This window comes from Typopeltis vanoorti, chromosome 21 (assembly GCF_054136105.1).
Source record: "Typopeltis vanoorti isolate ZY-2024b chromosome 21, IOZ_Tvanoo_1.0, whole genome shotgun sequence".
Taxonomy (NCBI): domain Eukaryota; kingdom Metazoa; phylum Arthropoda; class Arachnida; order Uropygi; family Thelyphonidae; genus Typopeltis; species Typopeltis vanoorti.
In genome coordinates, this window is record NC_143569.1 from 94111621 (window position 1) to 94126726 (window position 15106).

The 15106-nt window shown below is 34.6% G+C and overlaps 1 protein-coding gene across 1 annotated transcript in view; it reads right to left on the minus strand.

The window, feature by feature from the left end:
• LOC150095119 (ecdysteroid-regulated 16 kDa protein-like) overlaps positions 1-15106 on the minus strand; it is a 34593-nt gene that overhangs the window by 8850 nt on the left and 10637 nt on the right. The window contains exons 2-3 of the mRNA XM_090410938.1: positions 9995-10108; positions 5431-5639 (exon numbers count right to left, since the gene is read on the minus strand). Coding sequence (XP_090267064.1) covers positions 5431-5639; positions 9995-10108 — 323 coding nt within the window. The remainder of the gene's footprint in view (positions 1-5430; positions 5640-9994; positions 10109-15106) is intronic.

Sequence of the window (15106 nt, forward strand, 5' to 3'; positions counted from 1 at the left end):
TTGATTCCTGTTCTCAAACTCTCATTTTTTCTTCAATAATCTTTGTGTATTTTAGTCTACAGTTCACATCTGAGAGCTGCCCAACTTTTATTCATTTTAGAACTTTCTTACATGTTATTCTTTTCAATATGAAATTCAATTTTATCCTGCTCAAATAAATAAATAAATAATCACTTCTAATTTCAAATCCTCTGTACACTCTGGTGTCCTGCACCAGGGAGAAAACCTCACTATCAACAATAACATAGTCAATGAGACTTTTCTTATTCCTTGCCTCTTCTCTCCATGTGAATTTGTGCACATTTTTATGTTGGAACATGGTGTTAGTAATAACCAGTGCATGTCCTGAGCAGAAATCCAATAGGTATTTGCCATTATTATTAGCTTTGCTTTTTTATCCAAATTTTCCAAAAATATTTTTGTATGGCTGCAAATCATTTCCTACTCTGCTATTTAGATCCCCAACAAGGACCAACTTTTCCTTCATTGTATCAGTTGCTTTCTCTAAATCCTCAAAAAATTCCTCCACTTCTACCTTAGTAGAACCTTCTGTGGGACCATAGGCACAAATCAGTCTCATTGTCCAGTTCCCCATTCTGATATTTGCCCACATCACTCTACTTGAGACTGCCTGCCATTCAAGATTAGCCTCTTATTTAATGTTGAATACAATGGCTACTCCTTTTCCTTGGTTGTCATTGCTTGAATTTATCATTATGCAGTAAAAGAAAAAAATGAAAGTGTAAGAATAACTAATGAGTGCAGACGTACCCTCCTTGTATCAGAAGCAGATGGGATTGTTCAAGTAACGAGTGCTCACTTTGTAAGATGTATCAACCAGGTGTATACAATGGCTACTCCTTTTCCTTGATTGCCATTGCCTGAATATAACATTTTTTATGTATTGCTCAGAAAGATTTCACCAGTTTTTATCTTTTTTGTTTCAGTCACCCCTAGTATGTCAATGTGGTACATATCTAATTCCTCAGCTAGCTCCATTTCTTTGCCATTCAGGCTTCTTATGTTGATAGTACTGATCTTTAACTCTGGTGATGTTGAGTTGGGGTGTGTTTTCAGATTTGTTCCAGTAGCTGACTTTTCGCTGTTCGCCCTGGTGAAAACAACCGGGGCCTTGTTTAACTGGCTTGAAATTTTGTCGTGTTGTACCATCATTTTTTATTTTGGTTTAACCAATAAGAATACAATTTGATCGGCTAAATCCTAAAATTGCCAGCCCATCCTGGTTCATATCCAAGTAGATACCCAACAGAGTGCACTAAGAGAAGGTAAGGATTGGACATTAGGTCAGAAGCTCTGGTCGGTTCTCTGCATTCCTTTAAAGGCTATGTGGAGGTCTCCTACAGCTTTGACCCTTAAGCAACCCCTATTTCCTGATATGTACCCTTAAAGGGTGTTCAGGTTATATGACAGAATTACATGGGGGGGGGGGGTTGCTTAAGGATCAAAGCCAAACAACTGGGAGGAGACACCACCTTTCAGGAATGCAAAGAACTCACTAGGGCTTCTGACCTAATGTCCAATCCTCACCTCCGTGTGGTGCATCCTGTCAGTAAGGTATCTATCTACTGAATGAATGAAGCTGGGCTGGTAATTTGGGACTTAAACCAGCAATGCATTGTAAATTTAGTGTTTAATATTGTTGTCCAAACATAATAGGTATAAGAATCCGTTTCTTTGTTTTGGTAATACCATTTATGTTGATATGGTGCTTCTAATTTTTCTGCCTGTTCCATTTTTCTGGTGGTTCAGAATTTTCTGAACCAACAGAAATTTACAGTTCTGCTGATGGCGAGTTGGAGTTTGTTCAGCTGGCTGTTTTCCCTGCTTCCACAATGAAAACTGCAGGCCATTGTCTAACTGGGCAATACCCACCTCTGCCATGATATTTCATCATGTTGTATGATGATTTGTTTTGATTTAAGCCTATACAAATACAGTTTGGTCTGCTAAATCTCAAATTGCCATCTCATCCTCATTCATTCACCTGCTAATAGCATGCACCATTAGAAGGAAAGGATTGCACACTAGGTGAGAAGCTCTGCTCAGCTCTACACATTCCTTAAAAGGCTGTGAAGGTCTCCTCCCACTTATATAGCTCAGACCCTAAGTGACCCCCCCCCCCAAGTTATTTTTTAAACATCTAAACAGACATGAAACATTCAAGTTATCTATATTTAAATTCATTGCTAATGCTTTAATTCCATTTGTTAAAAATGAAGTTAATAATATTAAACATGCCTTAAACTTATTCAATGTGTCTATATTCACAATAGAGAACAAATATATTCCACTCTCCATGTAAAGAATCTTCTCACTCCACTGCTCATACCCTCCTTATACAGTTTTCAGGGATGGCTTCTTGTTCTACCTCTTCTCATTCTATGAAAAAGCTCTTCCATGTCATCCTGATAATATCCCTGACTAGCTAATACATCCCAATCATATCCCTCCCTCTCCTTATAAGGTTTTACAGTTTACATTCTCTTAATCTGTCTTTTTATTTCACATTCCAAAGACTACTGGCCACTTTTGTGAATCTTCTTTAGACCCTTTCTAACATATCTTTGCCACCATGAAAACCAAATGTGTGCACAGTAATCCATGAGGCCTGATCAAGGCCTTATACAACATAATATATGACAACCTCTTCATTTCCAAAGTTGTTTTTTTTATTTTTATTTATTTTTTTATTTTTATGATTGCCATTATCTGATGTGATGTCTTCACAACATGTGTAATGTGGCCCCTGAATTTCAGGTCCTTGTCCACCACCATTCCCAAGTCTCTCATCTCTTGTACCTCCTTTAAAGTTTCTCGAACAAGTGTATACTTTTGCATCCCATCATTGCTTACTAAATTTTAAAATCTTACACTTTGCAACAATGAATTTCAGTTCCACTTATCTGCCCCATTCATATGGTCTATTCACGTCTTCCTGTAATGCCATAACATCTGATTGACTCTACATTGCTTTCCCCAATTTTGCATCATCTGCAAATCACCAGTTAAATCCATTCCAGTATTACCAGCTCTACAGCCTAAATTTACCATTGCCTAATGTGAGCTCATTTTGCTTGAAAAGGCCTGAAATGGCTTTGGAGAGGATTTGCCAGAAGGATGCCAGTGTTTTAAAATGAAAAAATTTTCAGACAAAATTCTGATAGTTACTTATTGTGTTCATCCCATTCTAGTGATAGTGTCAAAATGCATCAGCATGTTTTATGGTATGCAAAATTTGAGTAATTTCCATGTAATAACGTGACCAGATCTATCAGGATAATAAGTCCTGTGATAAGTTCCATATACAATCAGATTTAAACAACTGGCATTGTGTATATCTACAGGACTTCCTGGATAGAAAAGGACCATCTCCTGGCCACTTCGGTCTTTTCCTTCTTCTAAGGTTATAAAGTAAATATCACAAAAAGAGTTGAGACGAATTATGCTTAGTTGCACAATGAACATGTTCAGCAGAAATGAAATACTATAGTAGATTCCGGTTAATTGGTCCACTGGTTAATCAGAGCAGCCATTCTATTGGGACAAGTCTAGAAGAACAAAAACAAAATGAGAATATAATAAGAATTTGCTTCATTTGAGAAATTTGTTAAATTGGGCCAGCCAGTAACCTCTACCACATGATATTAGAAAAATTATGTAATCTTGCTTCAAAAACTTAGCCCTGTCTTATTAGTATTGTAGATGTCATCAGCTATTTTATCATTCCACACTGGTATTACAAACAATGCAATGGATTGTGTAACAGTTATGTGGTTCAAATATGTCAGGAGAGCAATAAATACAAAAATGTTATATTCAGGACAATGAAAATCAAGGAAAAGGAGTAGCCATAATATTCAACACTAAATATGAGGCTAATCTTCTTATAGAAATATAAGATCTGATAATGCTAGAGTCTTGACAAGTAACAGACTGATTTGGAGGAAAACTGTAGATAGGAAGTTAGTAATGATGTAAATTTTTCAATTAGTATTATCATATCCTGTACACCCTTTGAGGATACATGGCAGGGATTTGATGATGAAATATGTCAGGAATTGGTAAATGAAAGCCATTACTTATTATAAAGTGTCAAGATTTGATGCTTGAAATGGATTAGAATGGAGAATTTACCATTTCAGTACTATGCTAACAAATATATGTGGATGACATCTGAATTGGCCAAGTTGTATAAAATTATAACTGAAATCAAAAAATATTTTACTGATTTTTGACAACTATCAAGGTCAGCACAAAAGTCATTTTTACAAGCAATGTAGTTTATGGCAAGTAACAAACCATTAAAAACTATTTTTGCTTGCTGTGGTTTCAAGCATTTAATCATGGATTTGCCAGATATGAACAATACCAAAAGCTATGTCCTATTAGACATATCCCATATAGAAGAACAAGAAAATGAGGATGGCACTCCCCAGCTTCGAGTAACTACCCTGGCTTCTAGAAAATTTATTGCTGGTTTACAACTCCATTTCATGCAGGAAGGCAGTACTATATCTGCATTATTTCTACATGTGCCGATTTTGTTCAATTGCAGTAAAGACAGGCTGCAATCAATTCCTTGCATATCATTAACTATTAAGAACTGCAGGAATGTTTAATACATAAATTAAAATATTTTCCATAAAAATAATTTAATTAAAAATTGTTTGTCTGTAATCTTGCTACTTAAAAAATAAGTTTAAAAAAATAAAAATGTGCATAACTTTTTAAATTTTTTTCATGCACAACTTCATATAATTGAAGCAGCTGCTTAATTGGGCTAAATTATGCCATTCCCATTGTGACCCTATTAACCAGAATCCACTATATTGCAAACTGTCATTCACAATATATGTTACAATTCCCCACCCCTCCAAATAAAGATTGGTATTTAAAATAAGCATTTTGTTGTGGAAACAATTTTGTACAGCAAGAACAAGTAATTTTGTAATTGTCTTGCCAAGTATCATCTCCTTCCAGGAGGAGGACTATCATGAGCTTCCACCATGTATGGTTTTGTGCTTCTTACATTCTTCATAAGACAAAAAAAGGTCCAGTCCTTGATATTTCCCATCCAATCTGTTCTTTGCCTTCCTCTTTTTTTCCTTGTATCATTCCTTCCAAAAGTGTTTTTTGTAGGGATTCATGCCTTTAGTATGTGACCAAGGTAGGTGGTTCTCCTTTTCATAAGGATTTTCAATGGTCCTTTCTTCTCCAATCATCTCTAAATTAGTGTTTTTTTTTGCAGTCCATGGGACTAAGGATTTATATGAGGATCCATATTTCAAAGGCTTTTAGTTTATTTGCATAATATTTTTGATACCGTCCAGGTTTCTACTTCACAGCCTAATTCTTGTTTTTGTGTGAATTTGTAATTAAAAAAAAGTAATAAAAATGAATAAAACTTACTTTTGGGAAATGTGGCAGGACATCAAAACCAATCTCAAGTGAATAGCTCTTATTTTTTTTCATACCACCAGCAAGTCCGCAAGTTTCACCTTCTGTTGATATAATTTGATTACAATGGTTCTGTTTTCTTCCATATGTTACACAGATGCTTCTAGCAAAGCAACCAAATACAGTCAAGGTTACATTTTTTCCAGTATCTTCAGTAGGGGCTATAATGATGAATAAGTAGAAATTTTTATTAGTTATAAATTACAGTAATTTGTTACATAGATTTACCACTTATAGGAAATACAAAAAGAAACTTGACATGATATTGATACCTCCATGTATCAATTCATTACTTAATATGAACATGCTTTTAATAATCAAGAATTTTCACTTTATTAATTAAAAGACTATGCCAAAGCTATTAAAAACATGCGAGATAGGATAAGATTTACTGAGAAATTATTTGAGAACAACCTGTGTACCCTATGAGGGTACATAAAGAAATAACTTATTCCCAACACTCAAATATAGGCAGCACTCCAGACATCCACTGAATTATCAGACAAGTGAATTTTCAGCCTTGTCTAAATTCATTAAAAATATATTATTTTCTGTGCATAATGTACACTTTTTCATTTAAAAAAAAAAAAAAAAAAAAAAAAAAAAAAAAAAAAAAAAAAGATATTTTATTATGAATGGTTGTTATAAATTTATTAAAGAATTATTTCTAACCAGGAGACATTAAGTATCTATCGGGTACTAAGTTATTCCTTTGTAGACTCGTGTTTTGAAAGTTACTTTGCATAAAAGTACTCTCAGGAGTACTTTTATTTTGTTAAGTTATTTTAACAGCATTACAACACCAAGCTAACTCTCCACCTGTTGGCATATCCAAGAGCATATGAAGTTCTGGGTGACTTGAATTGGCCTGCAATGAACAGACAGGAAGATCTGTTAACATCAACCTTGAATTTCAAAATCACTTAGGGAATTGAACAACGTAGATCCGAATATAAATTAAATTATACTTTAATAAATATTTCTGATATTTCGGCAACGTCACATTGCCATTTTCAAAAGGAACTTACAAAAAAAAAAAAGGCACAGGCACTACAACACAGTAATTGAGAATGAAGATATGAAGCTATCGTTCTCCTAGAAGTCCTGATGGTGCCCTCTAGTGGGCTAAGTAGGTGTTCTTGGCCGTTGGGCTGAAGGTCTGCTGATGTATGCCTCCCAAATTTCGGGTAGTTGCATACAACCAAATTTGTTGAGGTTTGGGGAGTTTCTTAGGGCTGAGGCTGATTCCATAAATAGTCTTTCGAATTTGTATTTGCTACGGTGTATTACTGTAGCTTTCTTCCACCGTATTCTGTGGTGTGTATCCAGAGCATGATCTGCAAGACCAGAAGGGCTGTACTTGTGAAACCGGATGTAGTCCTTGTGTTCAGAAATTCTGATATTCGCTGTCCTGCCTGTTTGGCCAAAGTACGACAGTTTGCAACTGCAAGGGACCTAGTATACACCAGGTAGGTCTAGGGGAAGTGGTTGGTCTTTGGTGGAGCGGATAAGGGATGCCAATTTTCTGTAAGGCCTGTAACAGGAGGTGAAGTCATGTTTTTTTAAAATTTTGGTAATTTTTTCTGAGGTGCATCGGATGTAGGGAATGGTGATGGATTTAGAGTAATCTTTGTTGTGAGGGGGGGCTGTGGTTTGTAGGTTTTAAATATTTTTTGGATTTTTTTGGGGGGGGGAGGGGTAGCCATTGGCTGAGAAAGTGTTGAGGATGTGATTTCAAATCTCATCCTCAATGACTTGTGCATGTGCAAGGTGATGCATTTTGGAGTGCAGAAATATAAGGCTGTGTAATATATTGATGGTGCTGTACTGCAGGAAGCAGACAAGGTTCAAGACTTCATTTAAAAGTAAACTGAAGTTTGTTGTTATGATTAAGGATTTTAAGATTCAGTACAAGAAATGTTGTCATTTGAATGAACCTCCACTACAAGTATGATGGTTCCATGGAAGGTGTAATAATAATTACTAATTTCCCATTGACAAATTTTCCTCTATATTAATCTTATCTATCAAGACTGCAATATTATTGGATCATACATTTTTGTCTTCTAAGGCCTTTTTACTGCATCAATCCACCTAGATTTTGGTCTTCTCAAAGTCTTTTCCCAACAGCATGGTAAAGAACACTTGTTTTACTAATCTTTCCTCTCCCATTCTATTTAAGTGAGCATACCACCTGAGATTAGTTCTGCTAACACATTCTTGAATGCTAACAGTTTCAGATTCTTTTCTAATATCCTCATTTTTAATATGATATTGCCATTGATGCAATCTGTTCAATCCCCACCTTCATATCTGTGGTCTCCAGTCTTTGGAAGTTTTAAATTGGTTTGAACACAGTCCTATATATAGCTAATTTAGCATTTTGACTAATTACTCTTACTCCATGTAAATTTATTCAGTTGACTTAGGACCATGTCATTGCTAATTATGCTGTCTATTTACATATTTAATTTACCATCTTTACTAATATTGTGCCTAAGTAGCCAAAATGTTTTTCTTGTTCTGTAGGTTCATTCAGGATGCAGTTGATGCTTTCACTGTTTCTGGAAGTTTCCATTTTCTTTTATTTCTGATTTCCATACCAAATTTATAAACAGTTATTCAGTTTAGTACAGAATATTGCAAATTTGTACTGGATGTATTTAGAAGTATAACATCTGCATAATGTAAAGACCTGAGATTAACATCCAATTTTGACATCAGTTTTAATATCACTTTCCTTCATAATGTGATTCATATAGATGATAACTAAGAGGATAATGCATATCTTTATCTCACACCCGATTTATCAAACCATGTTCCTATACCTCCTTCAATTCTAACTACTAACTTACAACTCAAAGACTAAGTATTGCTTGATATAATGTCCCATTTACACTATATAACATTTTGAATAGCTTTCCTTTTGGCACCTTGCCTTTTCTAAATCTAAGAAATTCAAATACTGAACCTCGTTATATTCTTATGATTTCTCAACTTTTCGTCTTAATGTGAAAATCTAGTGTTGACAACTTATTTGTTCCACCTTGTTCTTCACCAAGCTTTCCTATCACAATCGTTAGCCATTTCTCAATCTTACTAAGAACACTCAATAGGGAAATAACCCTAATTCAGTTTTATTTCCTTTTTTTATATATTAGTATTATTTGGTCAAATATCTACTCCATTGGCCTTTCTGCATTTCAGGTTTTTTCTACTTCAAGTATTGATATGTATTCCTGATTGCATGTTGAGTTTTCTACCACTATGCTGTCACTGCTTGTTTCATTTAGCAATCCTTCAAAGTAATTACTGCATACATAGGGCATCTTTATCCTCAGTTTTAGGATATCCTCATCTTTGTTTTAATCCTGATCCTCACCTATATCATGCGATTCTTTTTGCAGTATTCTTTCCTCTGTTTCTAAGCTTTTTCAATAAGCCTCCAGAATATTTTGCCACCTTCCTGATATTTATAATAAATTTAGTTTAATCCTTTATCCCAGTGAGAGCACACAAAGTTTGCACCTGAAAATATCTTCAGGACTGAATATAGTGTTGTACTATCTTACCTGGGTAAGTAGTACAACATCAGGCAACTCCTAGCAAAGGTGGAGCAAGCTACCAACACTCCTATCCCAGTATCTCCCATAATGCAAAACATCTCCTTGTGGATATGTATGAATGGAAATTCAAGGAAGCCTGTGAGATTATTATCAACCACCCCAATCTGAACAACAATGATGGTTTAAAAATCCCAAACATATGGAAGGTATATATTCGACCTTCCTCACCAGGAACTACTATAAACAGGACTGTAGAAAATCCAGTATTGTAAATCAAAAATAAGAATTGTAATACTAAAAATAGGACATCAATTGTTTCTGAAAGAAAACCATCTAAAAGAATGTTTATTCCTGTCATTGTAAAATAGAATTTAGCTTGATGTAAAAATTTATTTATTCATTTTTTTTCACCAGAGGTCATGCCAGTAGAATTACATGTGATCAAATCATTGTTTCTCTAGCTTACAGTTAATGATGTAACTCAGCTTGTTCTGTATATTTATGTATGCTCCAGTTGATGATCTTGATGTGAAGATCGAAACGTCGGGATAATAAAAAAAAGTTTTTTTTTAACACGGTTGTAAATTCCATAAAAATTTTTAAGATGAATGCTGATCACCGTGTAACCCTAAAAGAAAGAACCAATTTAAAAGATCAGAGGCTATCATTTACTGTAACTTAAAAATCAACTTAAATTTTAATGTTAAATTTATAACATAAATTGCAGTTTAAAAAGAAAAAAAAATTCATGTATTAACTAGGACTTCTATGTGGACAAGTAATTTGATATTTTTTCAACAGAAAAAACCAGAGAATTGAGGAGCTTCACCTGCATGCAAGTCTTTTTTTTTTCAAACAGACACTACAGCTTTTTATGATTCATATTGGTGAAGCCATATGAAATGTAAATATATATCCATGTGAAATTTAACTTGACAGTTATTACTTACTGAATGTAATATTCACAATGTGTGTTTGTCGTCTTTTTAGGTCACACCTGTCTGGATTCCCACAATCAGAAACGGTAACTCCTGGGTTTACAGAGCTAGGAGTTACATTATTACCTGTAAATAATATAAGAAAATTTAGATAGGAAAATAATGCTGTTTTACAAATGCAACATATATAATTACTGTCAAATTCAGATACCATATTATAAAGAAATATTCTCCTCTTAGTTTACCGTAAATCAAATATAAAAGATATTCCTTCCAGAATACCTATGGCTTTAAGCATTTTTACATAAAGTAAAATTTGTCACTATTTGAAACATAACTTGGAAATAGCACCTTCAAAAGAACAAAGTTGTCACACTTATGGGGTATTGACACTATCCTCTTCTTTGCTGATTACTAATTATTTTTGTTAAGATTTCATTAAGGATGAAATGATTTTTTTACTTTTATTTATATAAAAACCTGTTATGATATAACTCCTTTCCTTCACTGTAATATTAAAAACAAGTTGTAACCAGATCCCTTATGAAATCAATACTCATACTTGTTCTCCCATGCCCCTCCATGTAAGAAAACTTTTTGAATGGTCCTGCTCCTTGTTCTAATTAATTTCCTTCTGCAGCACTCATTTCTAAATTCTTCTCAACAGTGTCTCCTTGAGGGAGAAAGGAAGATTAGTCTGCTCTCAATTTTATCCTCAAAGCTGATTTTCCACAGCCCTGATGTTGACCGTTTCTTCTCCTCTGAACTTTCTCATGGAAAATTCCAAAGAGAACAAAATTATATATACCTATCCCATGTGTAGTATAATTAAGGCCTTATGCAATGGGACTATTACTTCCTAAACTGCTTGTTCAGGATCTTTCACCCAATGAAGCAAATGAACCTTAACTCCAACTATCAACCTAAAATCCACTGCTTCCTCTATTTCCAGTACATGATTGCTAATATAATATTCAACATTCCACTCCAAATTCCAAAGCCTCCTTAAAGTGGTACCCTTAGTTATCTACCAAGCTGTCAAACCCTATTATTGTCAAAACATTTTTCTAAACAATTTATTACTATAAATTGTTACAAAAACACATCTTAAGTTTATTCTTGTCAGATTTTCCACTTATCCACTGTATCTGAACATACGAGTTCTGGAATATGTATTTCTTCTTTCAGATGTGACCACTGTGTGTGTATACATCTGAACATATGAGTTCTGGAATATGTATTTCTTCTTTCAGATGTGACCACTGTGTGTGTATACACACACACTACCACCATGTTGATACCTACATAAAGTTAAGACTCATTACAAGGGGGGTCTGATCTAAGCACTGCAGATTTCCTCACCTCTTTATGTCATTACCAACTAACTTTCACCACCACAAATTTCCAGGAACAGCTCCTTTTCTCTTCTTCTTGCTTTAAGGCTTCTGGAAAATCTTCGTAGTGTCCATTCAGTAAATACTTCACACCGACTATCATATCACCTTTTTCCTCTTATTTACCAAACCACAGATTAATCTATCTTCCTAGCTGACATTTGTCTCGATGTTATTTGTTAATTGCCTTTGTAACCTTTTATGCCTTTAAAATTTTGGTAAATGGAGTCCATATAGTCTGGACATGGGGGGGGGGGGAAACTGAAAAGTTTTGATAAACACCTAGAACAAAGAACTGATAGAACCACAAGAAAGAACATATCTTAAAACGCTTTAACTTCCATGTTTCAAATTGTAATAATTTGTTCTTTTTCTTTTAAAGATATAGAGGAAAAAAGGTTAGAGATTGTGAAGAAATTTGAAGACAGGTGCTGCAAGAAAATTCCACAACTGAGATTCAAACTTCATGAGAGAGTTAAGGGACTGTGCCCCAGCATAACCAGTTGCTAAATGGGTGAACAAGTTTAAAACTGGGTATACTGAGACAACAGATGCTCCCAGGTCAGGAAGACCTTTCACAGCAATCACACCTGAAAACATTGATGCAGTGCATGTCATGATCCTTGATGATAGATGAATACCAGCCAAAACACTGCAAAGACTCTGGGGGTCCCCAAATGTCTGAATGCCAACCAAAAGAGAGTGTGTGCTTTCATCTCAAAGCACTTGGGATCATTTGGAGAAATCAGATGCAAATTTTTGACTTGTATTGTGACTGTTGAATGAAACATGGCTTCAGCACTATGATCTAGAGACCAAACGACAGTCAGAATGGAGACAAAAGGTTCTCCATGGCTAAAGAAGTTCTAAACCCAAAATCAACAGGGAAGGTTCTTCATATCATCATCTTTTGAGATATAGATGATGTAATCCTTACCAAGTACAAAAGGGAATAAACTGCTGCTGTAACAGTTTTACAACAGCTCTGAAGGAAAAAAAGCCACGGGAAACTGAGCAGATGTATGATTGTTTTGCAGGACAACGTACCTGCTTGTGAAACCCAACAGGCAATATGCAACGTGGGCTTTCATTGTCTGCCTCACCTACCCTATTTGCCAGACCTAGCCCCATCTGATTATCTCCTATTCCCAAATTTAAAGAAATACTTGAAAGGAATAAAATTTACCACTGATGAAGTCATATCTGCAGCTGAGGATGGTTTCGCAACAAGGGAAAGACTTTCTCAGAGGACTGCAAGTGATGCAGCAGCATTGTAACAAATATATAATGCTTTGTGGGGAATACATAGAATAATGTGCAAGTTACATGGTTCTACCTCAATTCCTTCATGGTGATTATCAACTTTTCAGCACACCCTCATAGTTAATATAAAGGAATTGCCAATATATTATAGTAGATTCACTAAAACTACTGATAAATGAGTGGATCATCAGCTTCCTCTGTGGTTATTGTGGGTTGTGAGATGGTTTCACCATTCTTCAATCATTTCAGTGCTGCAGGACTGTGCACCTTTACCTACACTCCCCTCAGCGCAATTTTTCATGATGAGGGACCTCTCAGGATGGTACTGGCCCTTTTCTTCCTTATTGTTCTACTTCCGAGTCTTTTCTATCCTTTATTCCCAACCACTATTACTGGGATCAAACACCCTACCACTGCGTTTGCCATGCAGTGCAACCCACTGACATCCAGAAAGAGGGATCCTGGTAGTTTTGTACTACTTGATTATCACATGACTCCTTTGAGGAGTTACGTAATTATGATAATACTTAGCCTTGAATTCATTAACCAGTGGCATTCATACAGTAATGGACTGTTTGCTGAACTCACAACTGATTCAAACAATCTATTATTTATTACATTCCTATACATTTTTAGAAGTACTCTAAGTTTTCTTGAATACAAGAATTTGCATACAAATAGAAATATCAACCAAAAATTCTAATATGAACTATTTCAACCTGTATGCATGTAAATAATCATAAGAGAATTGCAACTACAATGAATTATATCTGCAAAATGCATAAAGCACAGAACAGTTACATTTTGCACACTGTATGACTTCCCCCCCCCTGGTATTTTTTATTGACAAAAAAATTTTAAATTATGCTATTTTTTCACTATAATGAATCATTTATTAGCCAGTGGATTATTCAAAATAAAACAATTCCTCATTGGATTGATAACTTTATAAAATTTTGTATTTAAGAAAATTATTCAAATTATACTGTGCATACAATCTACAGGATTCAGAAAATGGCCTAGGTTTAATTGTTATAAGAAAATGGCATCACTATACAAAAGCAACTACAAAATGAATCATTTTATGATCTACAATCCTCATGTCATATGTACTTAGGCAAATTCTGTTGGCCAATGTTGCCACTAAAATAAAGCTATCTTTTGAAAACTGAAGTGGAAGTTGGTCTATAACAGGGGCAGGCAAACTGCAGTTCCCAAAGCTACTCTGTGCAGCTCCCAAGAAAATACTCGTTTTCATTGCCATTTTTTCTAAACTTTTATATTAATAATCTATAGTAGTATAGTATGAACCAATATTAGAATATTTTTATTTCATAAATGCTTTAAAGATATGTTTTTTTATCTATTTTGAAACTTTAGATTTTTAGCTTTTAAATGGTACTGGCCAAAAGGGTTATTAATGTGGATTTTATTATCATATTTGGTTGGTAAAAAGCATTTCGATGTTTTATGGCCTGTCGCTCCAGCCAAAATTAGTTCCAAAAGTGACTACTATGATCGCTGATTACCCACCACTTCTGTTGCCTGGACTCTGCGTCATCATTCTTCGTGCAGTACACACAAGTTATGTGCTTGTGGTGGTGGTAGTGGAACATAACTAGTGAATTTTAGCATAGATAAGTACTTTTCTGATTAATAAATCATTAAGATTGATTTCAGTGAAAGTTATAAAACCCTTGTTTAAAATGACTGAGCAACAGAAGACTATAAAACGAAAATACGAACAAGAAATGAGCATTTAACCAACGATGAGAGGACAATTTTAATTGAAACAATACGAAGGAAACTTAGAAATACTTTCTAATGATTTTGAGAAACTAAAAAAGTTAGCTATGTTTTGAATTTCTTGTGAATAGTTTTGTGATTGATGTCATCAATCACAAAAGGATGTCCTGTTGTTGCAGCTTTTACTGTCAATGTTGCTTCGATAGAGCTTATTGAGCTGTAGGAAGATGTGGGTTTGAAGCTAGTACATAAAAGCTCATCTGTAACTGACTTTTGGAAACAAATCCCAGAAGCAAAGTATCCCAATCTTCAGAAAACTGGCTTCTGACTACTCTGTTTTGGAACAACTTACTGCTGTGAATCGCTCTTCTCTGTAATGAAATTTGTTAAGTCAAAACATTATGCTATCCTCACTAACAGCCACCTCACCAAGCTTCTTAGAAGATCCTACCATCCTGATTTTAAACTATTAACTGCACAAATGAAGAATCAAAGCCTTCAACGAGTAGAGATTAAACATTGTACACGTTTTTGGTCATAAAATGTTACAAAATAAGTCTTATATTAAATAACACAAACAGACAATAGCCAGTCTAGACGTGGTGTCTTTGTTCATGAATATATCAGTAGAAGAAGTAATGAACACTATCAAAAGATATCTTTCCTGCAGATATTACAAAGATGTTCAAGCATTGCCTACATATATGGTCAATTAAACAAT